The sequence below is a fragment of the Musca autumnalis genome, unplaced genomic scaffold, assembly GCF_047663935.1.
Source record: "Musca autumnalis isolate F117 unplaced genomic scaffold, ASM4766393v1 scaffold_3, whole genome shotgun sequence".
In the NCBI taxonomy this organism is placed as follows: Eukaryota; Metazoa; Arthropoda; class Insecta; order Diptera; family Muscidae; genus Musca; species Musca autumnalis.
The window spans coordinates 248,190,618-248,206,305 of NW_027411866.1; the positions used below are offsets into that span (position 1 = coordinate 248,190,618).

At 39.5% G+C, this 15,688-nt stretch overlaps 1 protein-coding gene across 1 annotated transcript; it reads left to right on the forward strand.

Moving 5' to 3' along the window:
• The first annotated feature begins 7,456 nt into the window (after positions 1 to 7,456).
• LOC141397357 (uncharacterized) lies at positions 7,457 to 9,467 on the forward strand. The gene is made up of 2 exons (XM_073973507.1): positions 7,457 to 7,645; positions 7,710 to 9,467. Exons 1-2 carry the CDS (start codon positions 7,526 to 7,528, stop codon positions 8,979 to 8,981), a joined length of 1,392 nt encoding a protein of 463 aa, XP_073829608.1. The 5' UTR covers positions 7,457 to 7,525; the 3' UTR covers positions 8,982 to 9,467.
• The last annotated feature ends 6,221 nt before the right edge of the window (positions 9,468 to 15,688 follow it).

Genomic DNA, 15,688 nt, shown 5'->3' on the forward strand with positions numbered 1-15,688 from the left:
GATCAGGTTTTAATATGGACTCAATCGGTCCACTCCGTCGGGTACCTCCCACACAAAATATTGGAAAAGTTCAGTTTAGGAACATCTCTCGAATCGCTTTGATTTTTGCTTTAGCAACTTGTATTCACCGCCCTCCATATGACGGTATAAGTTTCATCAGGGGCAAGTCCATACTTCCTGAGAAAATAGCCTGAAAGTTGCAAAAAACCCCTATGACACCGTGTGAGGAGGTTGGAGGGCAAAATAACTCTCGAACAAGTCTGCCGATTCGGTTCAAAATTTGGCCTTAGTAATATTTTGTCCAAACATAGTTTAAGTTTGAAGATAAGCCATATCGGTCCACTCCTTCAGGTACCTCCCCCACAAAAGTTCAAAAATGTTCGGAAATTTTGTTCATACGGTAACTCTTGAAGGGAGTGGCCGAATTGGTCCATACTTTACACATCCTAATATATCTAATAGATATAGATCAGGTTCAAATATGGACTATATTTGTCCACTCCATCCGGTAACTCCCACACAAAATTTCGGATAAGTTCACTTTAAGACCTGATATCGAATCACTTTGATTTTTGTTGAAGCAACTTGCATTCGCTGCCTCAATTACGATGATAAAAGTTTTTTTTTAGGGGCAAGTCCATACTTCTTGAGCAAACAGCCCGAAGAATGTAAAAACCCGCTATGGCACCATATGTTGTGGCTGGAGATCCACTTCCATAACGGTCAATGTCGATCCATTCCTTTTAGTATCTCCTCCGAAAAACTTTTGATCTTTAATTCTAATCAACATTTTTGTCGTTTCAAACGCCCACAATTTTTAAACGCATTGTGGGAAAATTTTTCAATATACACAGGCTGAGGGTATATCTCTGTCGGCAAAGCCGACTGATACTTTCTTACTTGTTGTTGATTATAAAGCAGCATTCGACAGTCCCCTCCCATCAAAGGTATTCCACGCAATGTTTGAATTTGGTATCCCCGCAAAGCTCATCGGGCTTTGTTAGATGACTTTAACTGATACTAGGTCCTCAGTTAAAATTGGAAAGAACCTCTCCGAAGAATTTTGTACCAAAAGAGGTTTCAGACAAGGAGACAGCCTTTCGTGTGACCTATTCAACATTTTGCTGGAAAAGGTAATACGAGATGCAAATGTCAAAAGAAATGACACAATTTACACCAATAGCCACATGTTACTTGCTTATGCTGATGACATAGACATCATAGGACTATCAGTAAAGGAAGTAACTCATACCTTTAGGAAGGTCGAAGCAGAATCTGCAAAAGTGGGTCTGGCGGTAAACGGCGAAAATACCAAATTGATGGCGTCGACGCGCAAAGCGTCCATAGAGCTCGGACCAACTGTGGAAGTTGGTACCTAAAATTTTGAGGTAGTTAAAGACTTCGTGCTTGGTGCTTGGTGTGTTTGAGAGGAAAATTCTTCGAAAGATCTACGGGCTGATTTGCGTTGACGGTGAATATCGACGTCGCATGAACCACGAGCTATATCAGCTATACAAAGACATGAATATAGTTAAACGTATCGAGATGCAACGCAGGATCGGCAGGCCTAAGCTTAGATGGAGCATACAAGTGGATGAAGAAATGGAAAGGCGCGGTATTCCAAAAAGTCTAGCAAAAAACAGAGAGGAATGGAGATCTTTTCTTAGTTCGGTCTATGGAACAAATGTTCTGTAATGGGCCAACTAAGTAAGTAAGTATTAATAATAGAAATGACGTCATGCGGATCCGATTTTCCTGTTATTTTATACGCACTTTGTGAAATTTTAATTGCCGACCACGATGTAGCATCAGCTGCATATTAGGGCGAAAAAAAAACAGTAAAATTGACATAATTTCCACGAAGTACATTTACATTTTATGCGCATCCGCAATGATCCCGTTAAAAAATACATCTTTGCCGTTTCAGAGCGATCCATCAAGAACCGTGGATGTAGCATCTCACTCAATTTTTAGAAACTAAATATTCGGATTTTTTTTCCGGATTCCAGATAGTTTTTAAATAACTGTTCGCAAATTTTAAACAGGGGCATCGATCTTAATAGAAATTGTAATAAAAATACACTTCTTTTATAATATACATTTAGTAGAGTTGCGTCGTTCATGAACGAACCGGCTCAAAGGAACGATTCCGTGAAAAGAACGAACGGATCCGTATCCAGTTCATTATTTTATATCGTTCATTTAGATCCCCGATGGACGAGTCATTGCTGCTAGCAGCATTGGTTTTGCAGTCAAACTCTAAACAAACGCTGTGTAGCGCAAGCAGCACAAATTTCCACACAAAACAAACAATGATTCAGAGAGCTACTCTCGCTCAGTAACTCACCTCATTCAGTAGCACATCTCGGTCATATCTTTCTTTTGCATCATTCGTTCATCTGGTTCTTTCATATCAAAACCACCACCACTACGTTCAGAAACAAAACCACCCCCATTAGCAAACAAACAAGCAAGTAATACAACAGTTGTGTCATTCGTGAACGAACATTTTCAAAAGAACGATTCGGTGAAAAGAACGACGGAGTCATATGCAGCAGAGAACGAACGACTTTAAAAGAAAATAATACAGTCAAATGTATTGTTGAACGAAAAAGAGCCAACGAACGAAGTAAACGACCCGGATCTTTTTGGTGAACGGAATGAAAAAGATCGATCCGCTCAATGAACGAGATTGCCCAACACTAACATTTAGTTGGCAAATTTCTAATTAATGTTAATTATCACAATTCTGCAACTTTAAGTATTTTTCCCTTTAAATAGGAAAGTAATTAAAAACTTTAATAAGAAATTTGCAGCACCCATTCAAATATAAGAATGTAATGCTTGACGACCTACTAAAACGTTTAGCAGTAAATAGCCAAAAGCTTAAAAAGGATATTATTTCCCCCCGAAATGGGCTGCTTGTGTTGGAAGGAATTAATTTACCCTAAGTACGAATACTATTTCTATTCACCTTCTGGGTATGATTGTATGTGTTTGGTATTTTTTGTAGGTGTTGTAATAAATTCTAACATTTCTCCCCATAATTATTCATGTTGTACAAGAATATGGACACAACACATGTAACAATGTGTTCCAACCTAATAGGTAAGTTGGTAACTTTCCAGGGGATACACAATTGCCTTCTTTTGCTACATGCCCTACATCATTTCTTCTGTTTTTTATGCCATTTTTTATTATGTTGTACACTTTTGTGTTGTGCGTGTTGTTGTTCTTCTTCTATTTTATTGTAAGCCAAACATGTGACTTTGTTCGAGTGACAAATCACTGATTCAAACAATTCATCATTTATTTCCCCTTTGGGGAGCATACCAATAGAACAAAAACACCAACAATAACAAATTGTTGGACTTTTTTAACAACAGAAAAAAATGAAGAGTGTAAAAAAGAATTCACATGATTTTTTTCCATGTTTATTAAGAACAAGGGACAGTGGTTAGAGGATATGGAAATGTAAATGATCCAATGTAAGGGAAGTCAATTTATGATAAAGGGCTATGGATAATAAAGGTGTACCCCAGGGCCGGTCATTCTACAAATGTATGCTCTGATGGTTGATAAAAAAATATTCCTTAAAAATCCACGTTTATTGGTCAGATGTTGCTGAAGAAATATTCTTTAAAAAATCCACGGTTAAAAATCCACGTTTATTGGTCAGATGTTGCTGAAGAAATATTCTTTAAAAAATCCACGGTTAAAAATCCACGTTTATTGGTCAGATGTTGCTGAAGAAATATTCTTTAAAAAATCCACGCTTATGGGTCAGATGGAGCTGAAAAAATATTCTTTAAAAAATCCACGCTTATGGGTCAGATGGAGCTGAAAAAATATTCTTTAAAAAATCCACGCTTATGGGTCAGATGGAGCTGAAAAAATATTCTTTAAAAAATCCACGCTTATGGGTCAGATGGAGCTGAAAAAATATTCTTTAAAAAATCCACGCTTATGGGTCAGATGGAGCTGAAAAAATATTCTTTAAAAAATCCACGCTTATGGGTCAGATGGAGCTGAAAAAATATTCTTTAAAAAATCCACGCTTATGGGTCAGATGGAGCTGAAAAAATATTCTTTAAAAAATCCACGCTATGGGTCAGATGGAGCTGAAAAAATATTCTTTAAAAAATCCACGCTTATGGGTCAGATGGTGCTGGAAAAAATATTATTTAAAAAATCCGCGTTTATGGGTCCGATGGAGCTGGAAAAATACTTACTTACTTAGTTGGCCCATTACAGAACATTTGTTCCATAAACCGAACTAAGAAAAGATCTCCATTCCTCTCTGTTTTTCGCTTGACTTTTTGGAATACCGCGCCTTTCCATTTCTTCATCCACTTGGTTGCTCCATCGAAGCTTAGGCCTGCCGATTCTGCGTGCACCGCCATGTGGCATGTATTCATACGCCTTTTTAGCGGGTTCATCATCGCTCATTCTCATGATATGGCCTAGCCAACGCAATCGTTGCATCTCGATTCATTTCATGTCTTTGTATAGCTGATAGAGCTCGTGGTTCATACGACGTCGATTTTCACCGTCAACACAAATCGACCCGTAGATCTTTCGAAGAATTTTCCTCTCAAACACACCAAGCACTGCCTTATCTGCTTGCGCAAGTACCCATGCTTCGGAGCCATACATTAGCACGGGTAGTATCAGCGTTTTGTATAGTGTTCTTTTTGTTTGACGAGATGTGGCTTTGTTTTTAAATTGCTTACTTAGACCATAGTAGCATCTGTTGGCCAATACAATTCTTCTTCTTATTTCACAACTGATGTTGTTTGTTGTGTTTATGGCAGTGCCGAGGTAGACGAAGTTGGTCCGAGCTCTATGGACGCTTTGCGCGTCGACTCCATCAATTTGGTCTTTTCGCCGTTTACCGCCAGACCCACTTTCGCAGATTCTGCTTCGAACTTTCTAAAGGTATCAGTTACTTCCTTTACTGATCGTCCCATGATGTCTATGTCATCAGCATAAGCAAGTAACATGTGGCTATTGGTGTAAATTGTGCCATTTCTTTTGATATTTGCATCTCGTATTACCTTTTCCAGCAAAATGTTGAATACGTCACACGAAAGGCTGTCTCCTTGTCTGAAACCTCTTTTGGTACAAAATTATTCGGAGAGGTTCTTTCCAATTTTAACTGAGGACCTAATATCAGTTAAAGTCATCTTACAAAGCCGGATGAGTTTTGCGGGGATACCAAATTCAGACATTGCGTGGAATACCTTTGATCGGAGGGGACTGTCGAATGCTGCTTTATAATCTACAAAAAGGTGAAATATGTCGATCTGCATCTCTTGAGTCTTCTCTAGGATTTGCCGCAGGGTAAATATCTGGTCAATGGTGGACTTGCCAGGTCTAAAGCCACATTGGTACGGTCCAATTATTTCGTTGACCATTGGCTTTAGTCGTTCACACAATATCCCTGACACTATCTTATAGGCAATAGGGAGAAGACTTATGCCCCTATAGTTTGAGCGTACAGTCTTATCTCCTTTCTTGTGGACGGGACATAGGATGCTCAGGTTCCAATCGTCGGGTACGCGTTCTTCCTGCCAGATGGTGCTAACTAGCTGATGCATACACCTTATCAGCGCGTCGCCTCCGGTTTTAAACAGCTCGGCTCCTGCTGCTTTATTATTCTTCAGCCGGTTGATTGCTGTTTTTACCTCATCTTGGCCGGGCGGTATACATTCTATACCATCTTCTGGGATTGGATCTGTGGTATCATCGTCTTCGCTACTATTGGATACCAGCAGATTGGAGAAATGTTCCTTCCATATCCTGAGCACGCTATCTGTATCTGGCTCCTGTACATCTCGATTTTTTCACACTCCCGCTTTTCCATTTCTCTTTTTCTTGCGGAAAAGACGTTTCTCTTCTCTCCTTTTCTCCCGATATCTCTCTCGCGCGCTACGCGTTGCTACTGATTGCAAAGTAGCTCTATATGCCGCATTTTTGTCTTCGGTAGCAGCACGACACTCCTTATCATACCATGGATTCCTTGGTGGAGGCCTCTGGTATCCAAGTATGGATTTTGCGGCTGTTTGCATGGAGTGGGCAATGCTTTGCCATTGCGCTTATATGTTATCGGGATGAGGAGTGCTTTGATTAAGCAATTGGGCTAGTTGAGTGGAATATGCTGTGGCTATCTGTTGTGTATGCAGCCTATCGATGTCAAACTTCCGCGTTGAGTCTGTTCGTGCTTTATTTGCAACGTTTAGACGGGTACGTACCTTTGCTGCAACAAGGTAGTGGTCCGAATCAATGTTTGCGCCTCGGAACGATCGTACATCCAACACGCTGGATGAATATCTTCCATCTATTACAACATGATCAATTTGATTACTTGTTCTTTGATCTGGAGACAGCCAGGTGCCCTTATGAATATCGAGATGATTAAATCTGGTACTGCTAACTACCATGTTTTTTGCAGCTGCAAAGTCTATCAGCCTCATACCATTGTCAGATGTTTCACTGTGGAGACTGAATTTCCCGACTGTTGAACCAAAGATATTCTCCTTTCCAATTTTGGCATTAAAATCGCCTAGAATGATTTTAATGTAATGGGCAGGGCAACGGTCATATGTTTCTTCTAAGCGCTCGTAAAATATATCTTTGGTCTGTTCGTGCTTTTCTTCAGTGGGAGCATGAGCACAAATAAAGCTGATGTTGAAGAATTTAGCTTTTATTCGAATTGCAGCAAGTCTTTCATTCACTGGGGTGAAGCTGGATACAAGATGTTTTAGTCTCCGTCTAACTACGAATCCGCAACCAAACTCATGCTTTACGTCATGACAGCTATAATACAGTGTGCCACCTTTAGGTGTTGTTGTGACGCCTTTCCCAGTCCATCGTATTTCCTGTATGGCAGTAATATCGGCCATGTACTTTTCAAGTACGTCTCTATAAAGAGTGCGAACATTCCAGGTGCAGATTCGCAGATCATGGTCCTTAAAACGTTTGCGGGGTTCGTCAACTTTAGAGGGGTTTGTTTTTCTTTTCTTTCGTTTTTTCATAGTAGGCTGTTTTTTTTTTCTAGGGGAGGGTAACTAACCCTACGCCCAAACCCAAGTTTTTAACGTTCTTATGGGTGAACGCGCGGCACATGTTAGCTCACTACCTTTAACGGGTGTTAAAGGCAGTTCCTCAGGTGACACCACGGGGAGGTCAGCTGGAAAAATATTCTTTATAAAAATCCAAGTTTATGGCTCAGATGGTGCGGGAAAAATATTCTTTAAAAAATCCACGTTTATGTGTCAGATGGTTTTATGAAAAAAAGATTCTTTAAAGTTTCACGTTTATGGGTCAGATGGTTGATGAAACAAAAATCTTTAAAAAATCCAGGATTATAAAAATGTACGACTATTCCCTACACGCTACCTGTTATAAGCTATACAAAAACCTATGAGTATTTTTATTGTTTTGAAATACTGTTGAAAATTATGTGAAATTGTCAAATAAAATTATATTTTTTGGAAATTCGACTAAAATTACAACAATTTTTATGAATCCAAATTTCAAAGAAAAACAAATCCTGGATAACTTTGTGGCGGATAAAGAAGTTCGGAGAGAAATGACCACATCCAATTTGAATCAGTTAATGAAAAAGAAGATCAACATAAATGTAAGTTTTGAGAATAGAGACAATTTCATTTGAAAGTAAATTAACTTTTTTTATTTTCGCACAGCCTCAGCTTTTATCCAAAAATACCTCAGAAATTGTTAGCACCTGCATTAAGAAGCTGTATGAACAAATACCCCAACAATATCGCAATGGTTTGCAACAAATTAAAATTGCTTCAGCACGAATGGAAAATAAAGCCCCATTAAGGACCCTGAAGGAAACAGAAAAGCTGCTGCAACAAAAGTCGGAACGTTTGGCAGCAAGTCCTAGGAAGCATGTGGCCTCTAATGTGGATGAGGCTCTCCTGTTGCGTCGAGTTATGGCATCAAGTAGGAAACGTTTGCTAAGCAACAATCAAGCTGCAGAAGGTGGTAAAAAGTTACTGAAACCGCCCACCTATAAAATATACAATCAAAGGCGTTTTGGTTCGAGTGCCAGCAGTTCCAGTAGTCGCAGTTTCTTTAGGCGTCAGGAACCAGTTAAGCGCATAAAATCAGGACTTTCGTCACATGCCTTACGGCAACTTAAAAAATCGTTTACCATGATTCATGGCGGCGGAGGAGGAGGTCCTGTAACTAAGAAATCAAGTACCAACATGAAACCCAAAATTGTAGCCTCCTTGGTTCAGCCTAGTAAAAAGAGGTCCACCCATATGTTTAAAGGTATGTCCACAAAACCAAAACCCTTGGAGGTGCAAAATAATATTCACACCAACTTAATGGCCATTGATGATCTGCTCAAAAATCGAATAAGTCCTGAGCCTAAGAAACCCCCAACCAAGCCCTTAACGCATACAACAATATGGGATTATCCACCAATGCCACAACTCTCCCATTGTCGTAATGAACAGAACGTGGCCAATAGAGTTTTGCAACAACAATGCCAGCGACTTCAAATGGCTTTGCAGCAAAAACTATGGAAGGGAGCAACATCCTCAAATGACCAGCCAGAACCCCAGCCGACACAACCAACTCCATACCGGGAGACTCTTATGAGGCAACGTTACACATATCCCGTGGTAATTAAACGGGAAACTATTCGATCGAATAGCATTTCACCAAATCAACGGCAAGTCTATGTGAAACGTAAGCCTCTGTCGGAGTTACAGAGGCCACAAATACCTGAAATATGGAGCACAAACTATGACCATAGTACGATGCACAGAACTTTAAACATACAGGCAGACAAGGAGAATGTGTTTGGTGTTCGAGGACATGCAGTATTCACCAGCCCCACAACCACCACCACCCCTCAGAACAGCAATGCTGGCAGTAGCTTTGGTGGCCAATATAATCAAAACAATCGTTACGCAAAATTGGCAGCAAATGTGCATTAGTGAAGATATGTTCATCCAATTTTTCATCACCCCCAACTTATCCCCCCGCCACTCCCTCACCCTCGTAACATGTTTACGGGTTGATAATGTTTTGCTGTGTATTTATCGACATATGAGAGTTTTGCTTTTGAAAACTGAAAAGTTTTCTTTGCCAAAACTACAGCTGTTGATGGATGACACAACATTTCTCGCATCATCTGGTAAGCATGCCCCCCCGCCCCTACTCTCATTTCATTCTATACAAAAGGACACCCCAATGCCATACCCAACCAGCCGACCAGCCAGTGAGCCAGCCAGGACATAATGGGACATTGGTGTTGAGCTGCTGTCTTTGATTTGCGATTTTAGCATTATGTGACAATTGTAACGCTTTCGATTCGATACAGCGATGGATGAATGGATAGATATATGGATGAATGAATGAATGACAGACTGCATGAATGGAAGGTCAAACAAATAAATGAATGATGTAAAGTAGAGAAGAATGTCTTTATTTTGTTTTATTACATTTTGATGTCATAACAAAATGATTGGTTTATTATGTGTTTAAATTACAATTGTCCAGAGGTTTTGGATTCTTAAATATAACACAGTGGCGAGGGAAGAAAATCCATGAAATGTATTTTAAAAACACATTTTAACGGAACGTCAAAGAAAAAATTCTTTCAATGATTATTTTCCCATAAACGTGGATTTCTTAAAGAATTTTTTCCTATAAACGTGAGTTTTTAAAAATTTTTCCTCATAAATGTGGATTTTTATACCCTCAGCATTTATGCTAACGAGGTTATATACACTTTCATACGGACAAAATGTGCCTCATCGAAGTAATGGTTTTACACCCCAAGTATGTTCGGACGAAATCCGTTTCAGACAATTTGGAGTCGATTTAGCAATGTCGGTCCGTCTGTCTGTCTGGCTGGTGTGCACGATAACTCTCGAACGTATGAACCGATTTGGCCCAACATTTTGTCCAAACTTAGTTTAAGTTCGAAGATAGGTTATATCGGTCCACTCCTTCCGTTACCTCCCCCACAAAAGTTAGGACATGTTCGGGAAATTTGTGTGCACTATAACTCCTGAAGGGAGTAACTGATTTGGTTCATGCTTTGCACATCGTGAAATTTCTACCAGACTTAGATGAGGTTTTAGTATGGACTCAATCGATCCACTGCTTCAAAAAAACCCTCTATGACACCGTGTGTAGTAGTTGGAGCGCAATATAACTCTCGAACGGATCAACCGATTTGGCCTTCGTACAATTTTGTCCAAATATCTTATCGGTCCACTCCTTCAGGTACCTCCCCCACAAAAGTTCAGAAATGTTCGGAAAATTCGTTCGCACGATAACTCTTGAAAGGAGTGACCGATTTGGTCCATGCTTTACACATCCTAATATATCTACCAGATATAGATCAGGTGCGAATATGGACTATGTTTGTCCACTCCTTCGGTTACATCACTTTAAAACCTGCTCTCGAATCACTTTGAATTTTGAAGCATTCGCTGCCTCAATGACGACTGTAAAAGGGGTTTCAGGGGTCAGTCCATACTTCTTGAGAAAACAGCCCGAAAGGTGTAAAAACCCCTATGGCACCCTATGGTCAAAAATTTGGCCCTCCTCATATTATGTCATACTTCACCGGAATATTAAAAAATGTCACTTAAATGGCATGCACGATGTCTCTTCATCAAATTTGGTCCAAACTTTGGATCTCCTAATATTTTGTCCAAATAGAGCTGCAAGAATCTATGAATTTTTACTATTTTTCCGATAACATAGAGGAAAAAATGTTATCGTAGTAAAAATTAGTAGCTTCATGCAGGTTCTGGAACAGAGCATAAGTTTAACTTCTAAAATAGAGGTAGCTTAGGGTACCTTCTCCACAAAAGTTCAACATTTGTGTCTAAGTGCAGTTTAAGGTCTGTTCGAAGATCATTTAGAAATGTATTCCGATGCTGTCCATTGTTGCCCTGCTTACAGCGGTATTATGTTTTCCGTGGACAAGTCCATGCTTCCTGGCATATTGGTCCATAAGATATACGATCACCCATTGAAATGACTAGCGGGCGCGATGTCTATCGAAAAGATATGACTCTCAGAATAAGATCCACTTCCATAATGGACTATGTCAGTCTTTACTTTTAATACTTTTAAACTTTAATCCTAATCCATAGGCTGAGGGTATATCGGCCTTTTTGTAGAAAATTTACTTATGTTGAAACTGTGGTATGGGGTATTGTAACTCGCGAATTGTTATAATATACCATAACTTTTGGGTGACGTAGGGGATGGAAGATACCAAGGAGCGGTCCTGACCGGATTTAACAGGGCAAAGCCCAGGATTTACCTTGGTCCCTCTTTCATCTCAAGTGGACACTGACCTACCCGTGATGTCACATGGGGAACTGCCTTTAACACCCGTTAAATGTAGTGAGCTAACATGTACCGCGCGTTCCCATAAGAAAGTTAAAAACTTGGGTTTGGGCGTCGGGTTAGTAACCCTCCCCTAGAAAAAAACAGCCTACTATGAAAAAACGAAAGAAAAGAAAAACAAAACCCCTCTAAAGTTGACGAACCCAGCAAACGTTTTAAGGACCATGATGTGCGAATCTGCACCTGGAATGCTCGCACTCTTTATAGAGAAGGTGCAGTTAACGCATTGACAGATGTACTTGAAAAGTACAAGGCCGACATTACCGCCATACAGGAAATACGATGGATTAGGAAAGGCGTCACAACAACACCTAACGATGACCCACTGTATTATAGCAGCCATGGCACAAAGCATGAGTTTGGTTGCGGATTTGTAGTTGGTCGGAGGTATAAACATCTGGTCTCCAGCTTCACCCCAGTGAATGAAATAAAAGCTAAAAGCTAATAAAAGCTAAATTCTTCAACATCAGCTTTATTTGCGCTCATGCTCCAACTGAAGAAACTTATGACCGTTTCCCTGCCCATGACAATAAAATTATTCTAGGCGATTTTAATGCCAAAATTGGAAAGGAAAATATCTTTGGCCCAACAGTCGGGAAATTCAGTCTCCACAGTGAAACATCTGACAATGGTATGAGGTTGATAGACTTTGCAGCTGCAAGAAACATGGTAGTCAGCAGTACCAGATTTAAGCATTTCGATATTCATAAGGGCACCTGGCTGTCGCCAGATCAAAGAACAAGAAATCAAATTGATCACGTTGTGATAGATGGAAGACATGCATCAAGCGTGTTGGATGTACGATCGTTACGAGGTACAAACATAGACTCGGACCACCACCTTGTTGCGCCAAAGGTACGTACCAGATTAAACGTAGCAAACAAAGTGCGAATAGACACAACACGGAAGTTGGACATCGGTAAGCTGCAATCATGTATAGCCACATCATATTCCACTCAACTGGCCTAACTGCTTAATCAAAGCACTCCTCGTCCCGATAACATATCAGGACAATGGTAAAACATTACCCACTCCTTGCAAACAGCCACAAAATCAGTACTGGGATACCAGAGACCACCACCAAAAAATCCATGGTATGACCAGGAGTGTCGTGCTGCTACCGAAAAGAAAAATGCGGCATATAGGGCTACTTTACAATCAGTAGCAACGAGCGCACGAGAGAGGTATCGAGAGAAAAGGAGAGAGGAGAAACTGTTGAAGAGCAAGCTATTCTACAACAATCGGAGAAAATAATTTCAAGTTGAAGAAAAACTTTTATAGAAAAATTTTCTTCAGTCTATCTAGTATATTCGAACTTATCATTTGTGTTTTCTTTCAAATATAAATTTGTTCATTTTATTGTCCTATTTTTGTCATAAATAAATCTGAGATTCAATAGGTTATGGGCGACTCAAAAGAATCTCATGGAATACCGCAGTTTAACGGCTCGGGATTTGATGACTGGCAATTTCGAGTAAAGTTGCACATGGACAATTTGGGTATATTGGACGTTCTAACCGACGATCCCCCGAGGAAGCTTCCAAACTAGCCATTTTTAAGAAGAATGATAAGAAGGCAAAAGATAGACTCGTCGGATTCATACATTCTGACTGTTTGTGTTATGTTCGTGATAAGAAGACCGCAAAAGAAATGTGGGAAAGTTTGAATTCCGTTTTTGCTAAGAAGTCTATGATGACACAACTTTTAATTCGGAAAAGGCTCTCAAAAATGAAAATGAATGAAGGTGACAGCGTCTTATCTCATATAAATGCCTTTGAAAATTTGGTTCGGCAGTTGCGATTGGCTGGGGCAAATGTTGAATAGCCAGATGTTATTGTACAATTCTTTTTAACATTACCGGAAAAGTACGACCCGTTGCAGAACGTGGAAGATGGTAAACTTACTTTTAATATGATAAAGGAAAGGCTGATGACGGAGGATGTGAAATTGTCCGATCGATAATGTTAATGTTGCCAAGAATAATGAATCCCTACTTGCACGGCATTATGGAGAAATCAATGGTATCAGTAGTAACCGAGTTCCCCTGGTAATGAAGGACGTGCTATATGTTCCAGATTTGCGGGACAATCTTTTATCTGTAAGAAAATTGACTTCTGCAGGCGTCCAAGTCAAATTCACTGGAAACAAAGCAAATATGGTAAAGAACGGTAAGATAATAGCATCAGCACAATTATCTGGAAATCTCTATGAATTAAAGATAAATGTAACAATGGCAACCGCTCTGACTTCCGACAAAAATGATGTAGCTTTATGGCATCGAAGACTAGGTCACATCGGCGCTAGTGGTTTAAAGAAATTATCAAAAATGAATGCAATCGAAAATGTGAATATACAGAATGAACAGTTAGCATTTTGCGATGCATGTGTAGAGGGCAAACAATGCCGAGAACCATTGGATGATACACGGGTAAGAGCGAAAAGAGTACTGGAGAGGATTCACTCTGATGTGTGTGGACCATTCGAAAAAATTGCATGGAATGGTGCAAGATACTTCGTTAGTTTTATAGATGATTACACTCACTTTGCAGTGGTGTATACAATTAAGAAGAAGTCAGAAGTATTCGAAGTATTCAAACAATACGAAGCTATGGCCACTAGTCAATTCAGCGGAATGTCAATATCAAAAATTACTACTGACCAAGGCGGAGAATATTTTTCCAAGAAACAACACGACTGGTACAAAAGAAAAGGAATACAGATTGAGCCTACCGTTGCTTACTCTCCGCAACAAAATGGGGTCGCAGAACGGTTTAACAGAACCTTGTGTGACAAAATGAGAACAATGCTGATGGAATCCAAGTTACCCAAGGAGATGTGGTGTGAAGCCGCCCTAGCTGCCGTTTACATTATTAATCGTTGTCCAACTAGAAGTCTAAATGAATTTAAAACTCCAGCAGAAATGTGGTTTGGCGAAAAACCGAAATTTGATAAAATTAAAGTTTTTGGGTGCAAGGAAGGCATACAGCTGGGTACCAAAATCCAATAGAAAAAAACTTGACCCCAGAAGTATCAAAACTGTGATGGTAGGTTATGCACCAAACGGCTATAGACTATGGGATACTATGAAAAAGAAGATCATAATTTCCAGAGATGTGAAATTTGACGAAAACTGTTTCCCTTATTCTCTAACAACTGACGATAGAAGTGGTGAAACAATATTTGTAAGAAGAAGTCACGAGCAAGAGGGGGAGAATGATGTTGTCGTGTCTACTGAACCAAATGAATCTGCTGTGTTTGATGAGACTGCTGAAATTCCCATTAATCAAAGTGCCTCAGAGATACCAAATGATGAAGTTGAAACTGAAAATAATAATACAACTTCGACTGAAGAAGCATTGCCTGAAGATTCTGCTCGCCACAGCACAAGAGAACGAAGATTACCTAGCAAACTTTTGAATTACATCACTGGATTCGAAGCAACAGTCTTATCAAAAAGAATACCGGAAAGTTATAAAGATATTTCTGGATTGGAAGATGCTGCCAAATGGTATGATGCAATTGCTGAGGAAGTAACGTCATTGAAAAAGAACCAGTTATGGGAAGAAGTCGAAGCTCCGAGAAATGTAAAGTTGTTAAAATCCAAATAGATTTTTCGAATAAAAGAAGACGAAGATGGCAATCCAACTAAATATAAAGCTCGTTTAGTAGCTAAGGGATACCTTCAACAAGAGGGAGAAGATGTTTTCGAAACATATGCACCCGTCGCAAACTTAACTACCATACGATTGTTACTTGCTGTTGGCATGAAGCGGAATTACATATTTCATCAGCTAGACGTAAAACAGCGTTTCTACATGGATATCTTAAAGAGGATGTGTTTATGGAAATTCCTGATGGCATAACCACAAAAGGTATGGCCGTAAAGTTAAGAAAATCATTATATGGACTCAAACAGGCACCACGTTGCTGGAATATAAAGTTCAATGACCATATTATTTCGCTGGGGTTCATCAGATCTAAACATGACTACTGTCTTTACACAAAACTAAGCAATTCTCATGATGATGATTTGGTAATTATTTTATACGTCGATGACTTAATTATTGCTGGGAGCAAACTGTCCTCAATTGAAAAGGTTAAAAGGGATCTGTCTATCAAATTTGAAATGACCGATTGTGGAGTTCTGTAATTTTTCTTAGGTATGAAAATTGAGATTAACAAAAACCAAATATCAATTTCACAAGCAGCAAGCGTCAATAAGGTTTTACACAAATTTGGAATGACAGATTGCAATTCCGTGAAAAGTCCT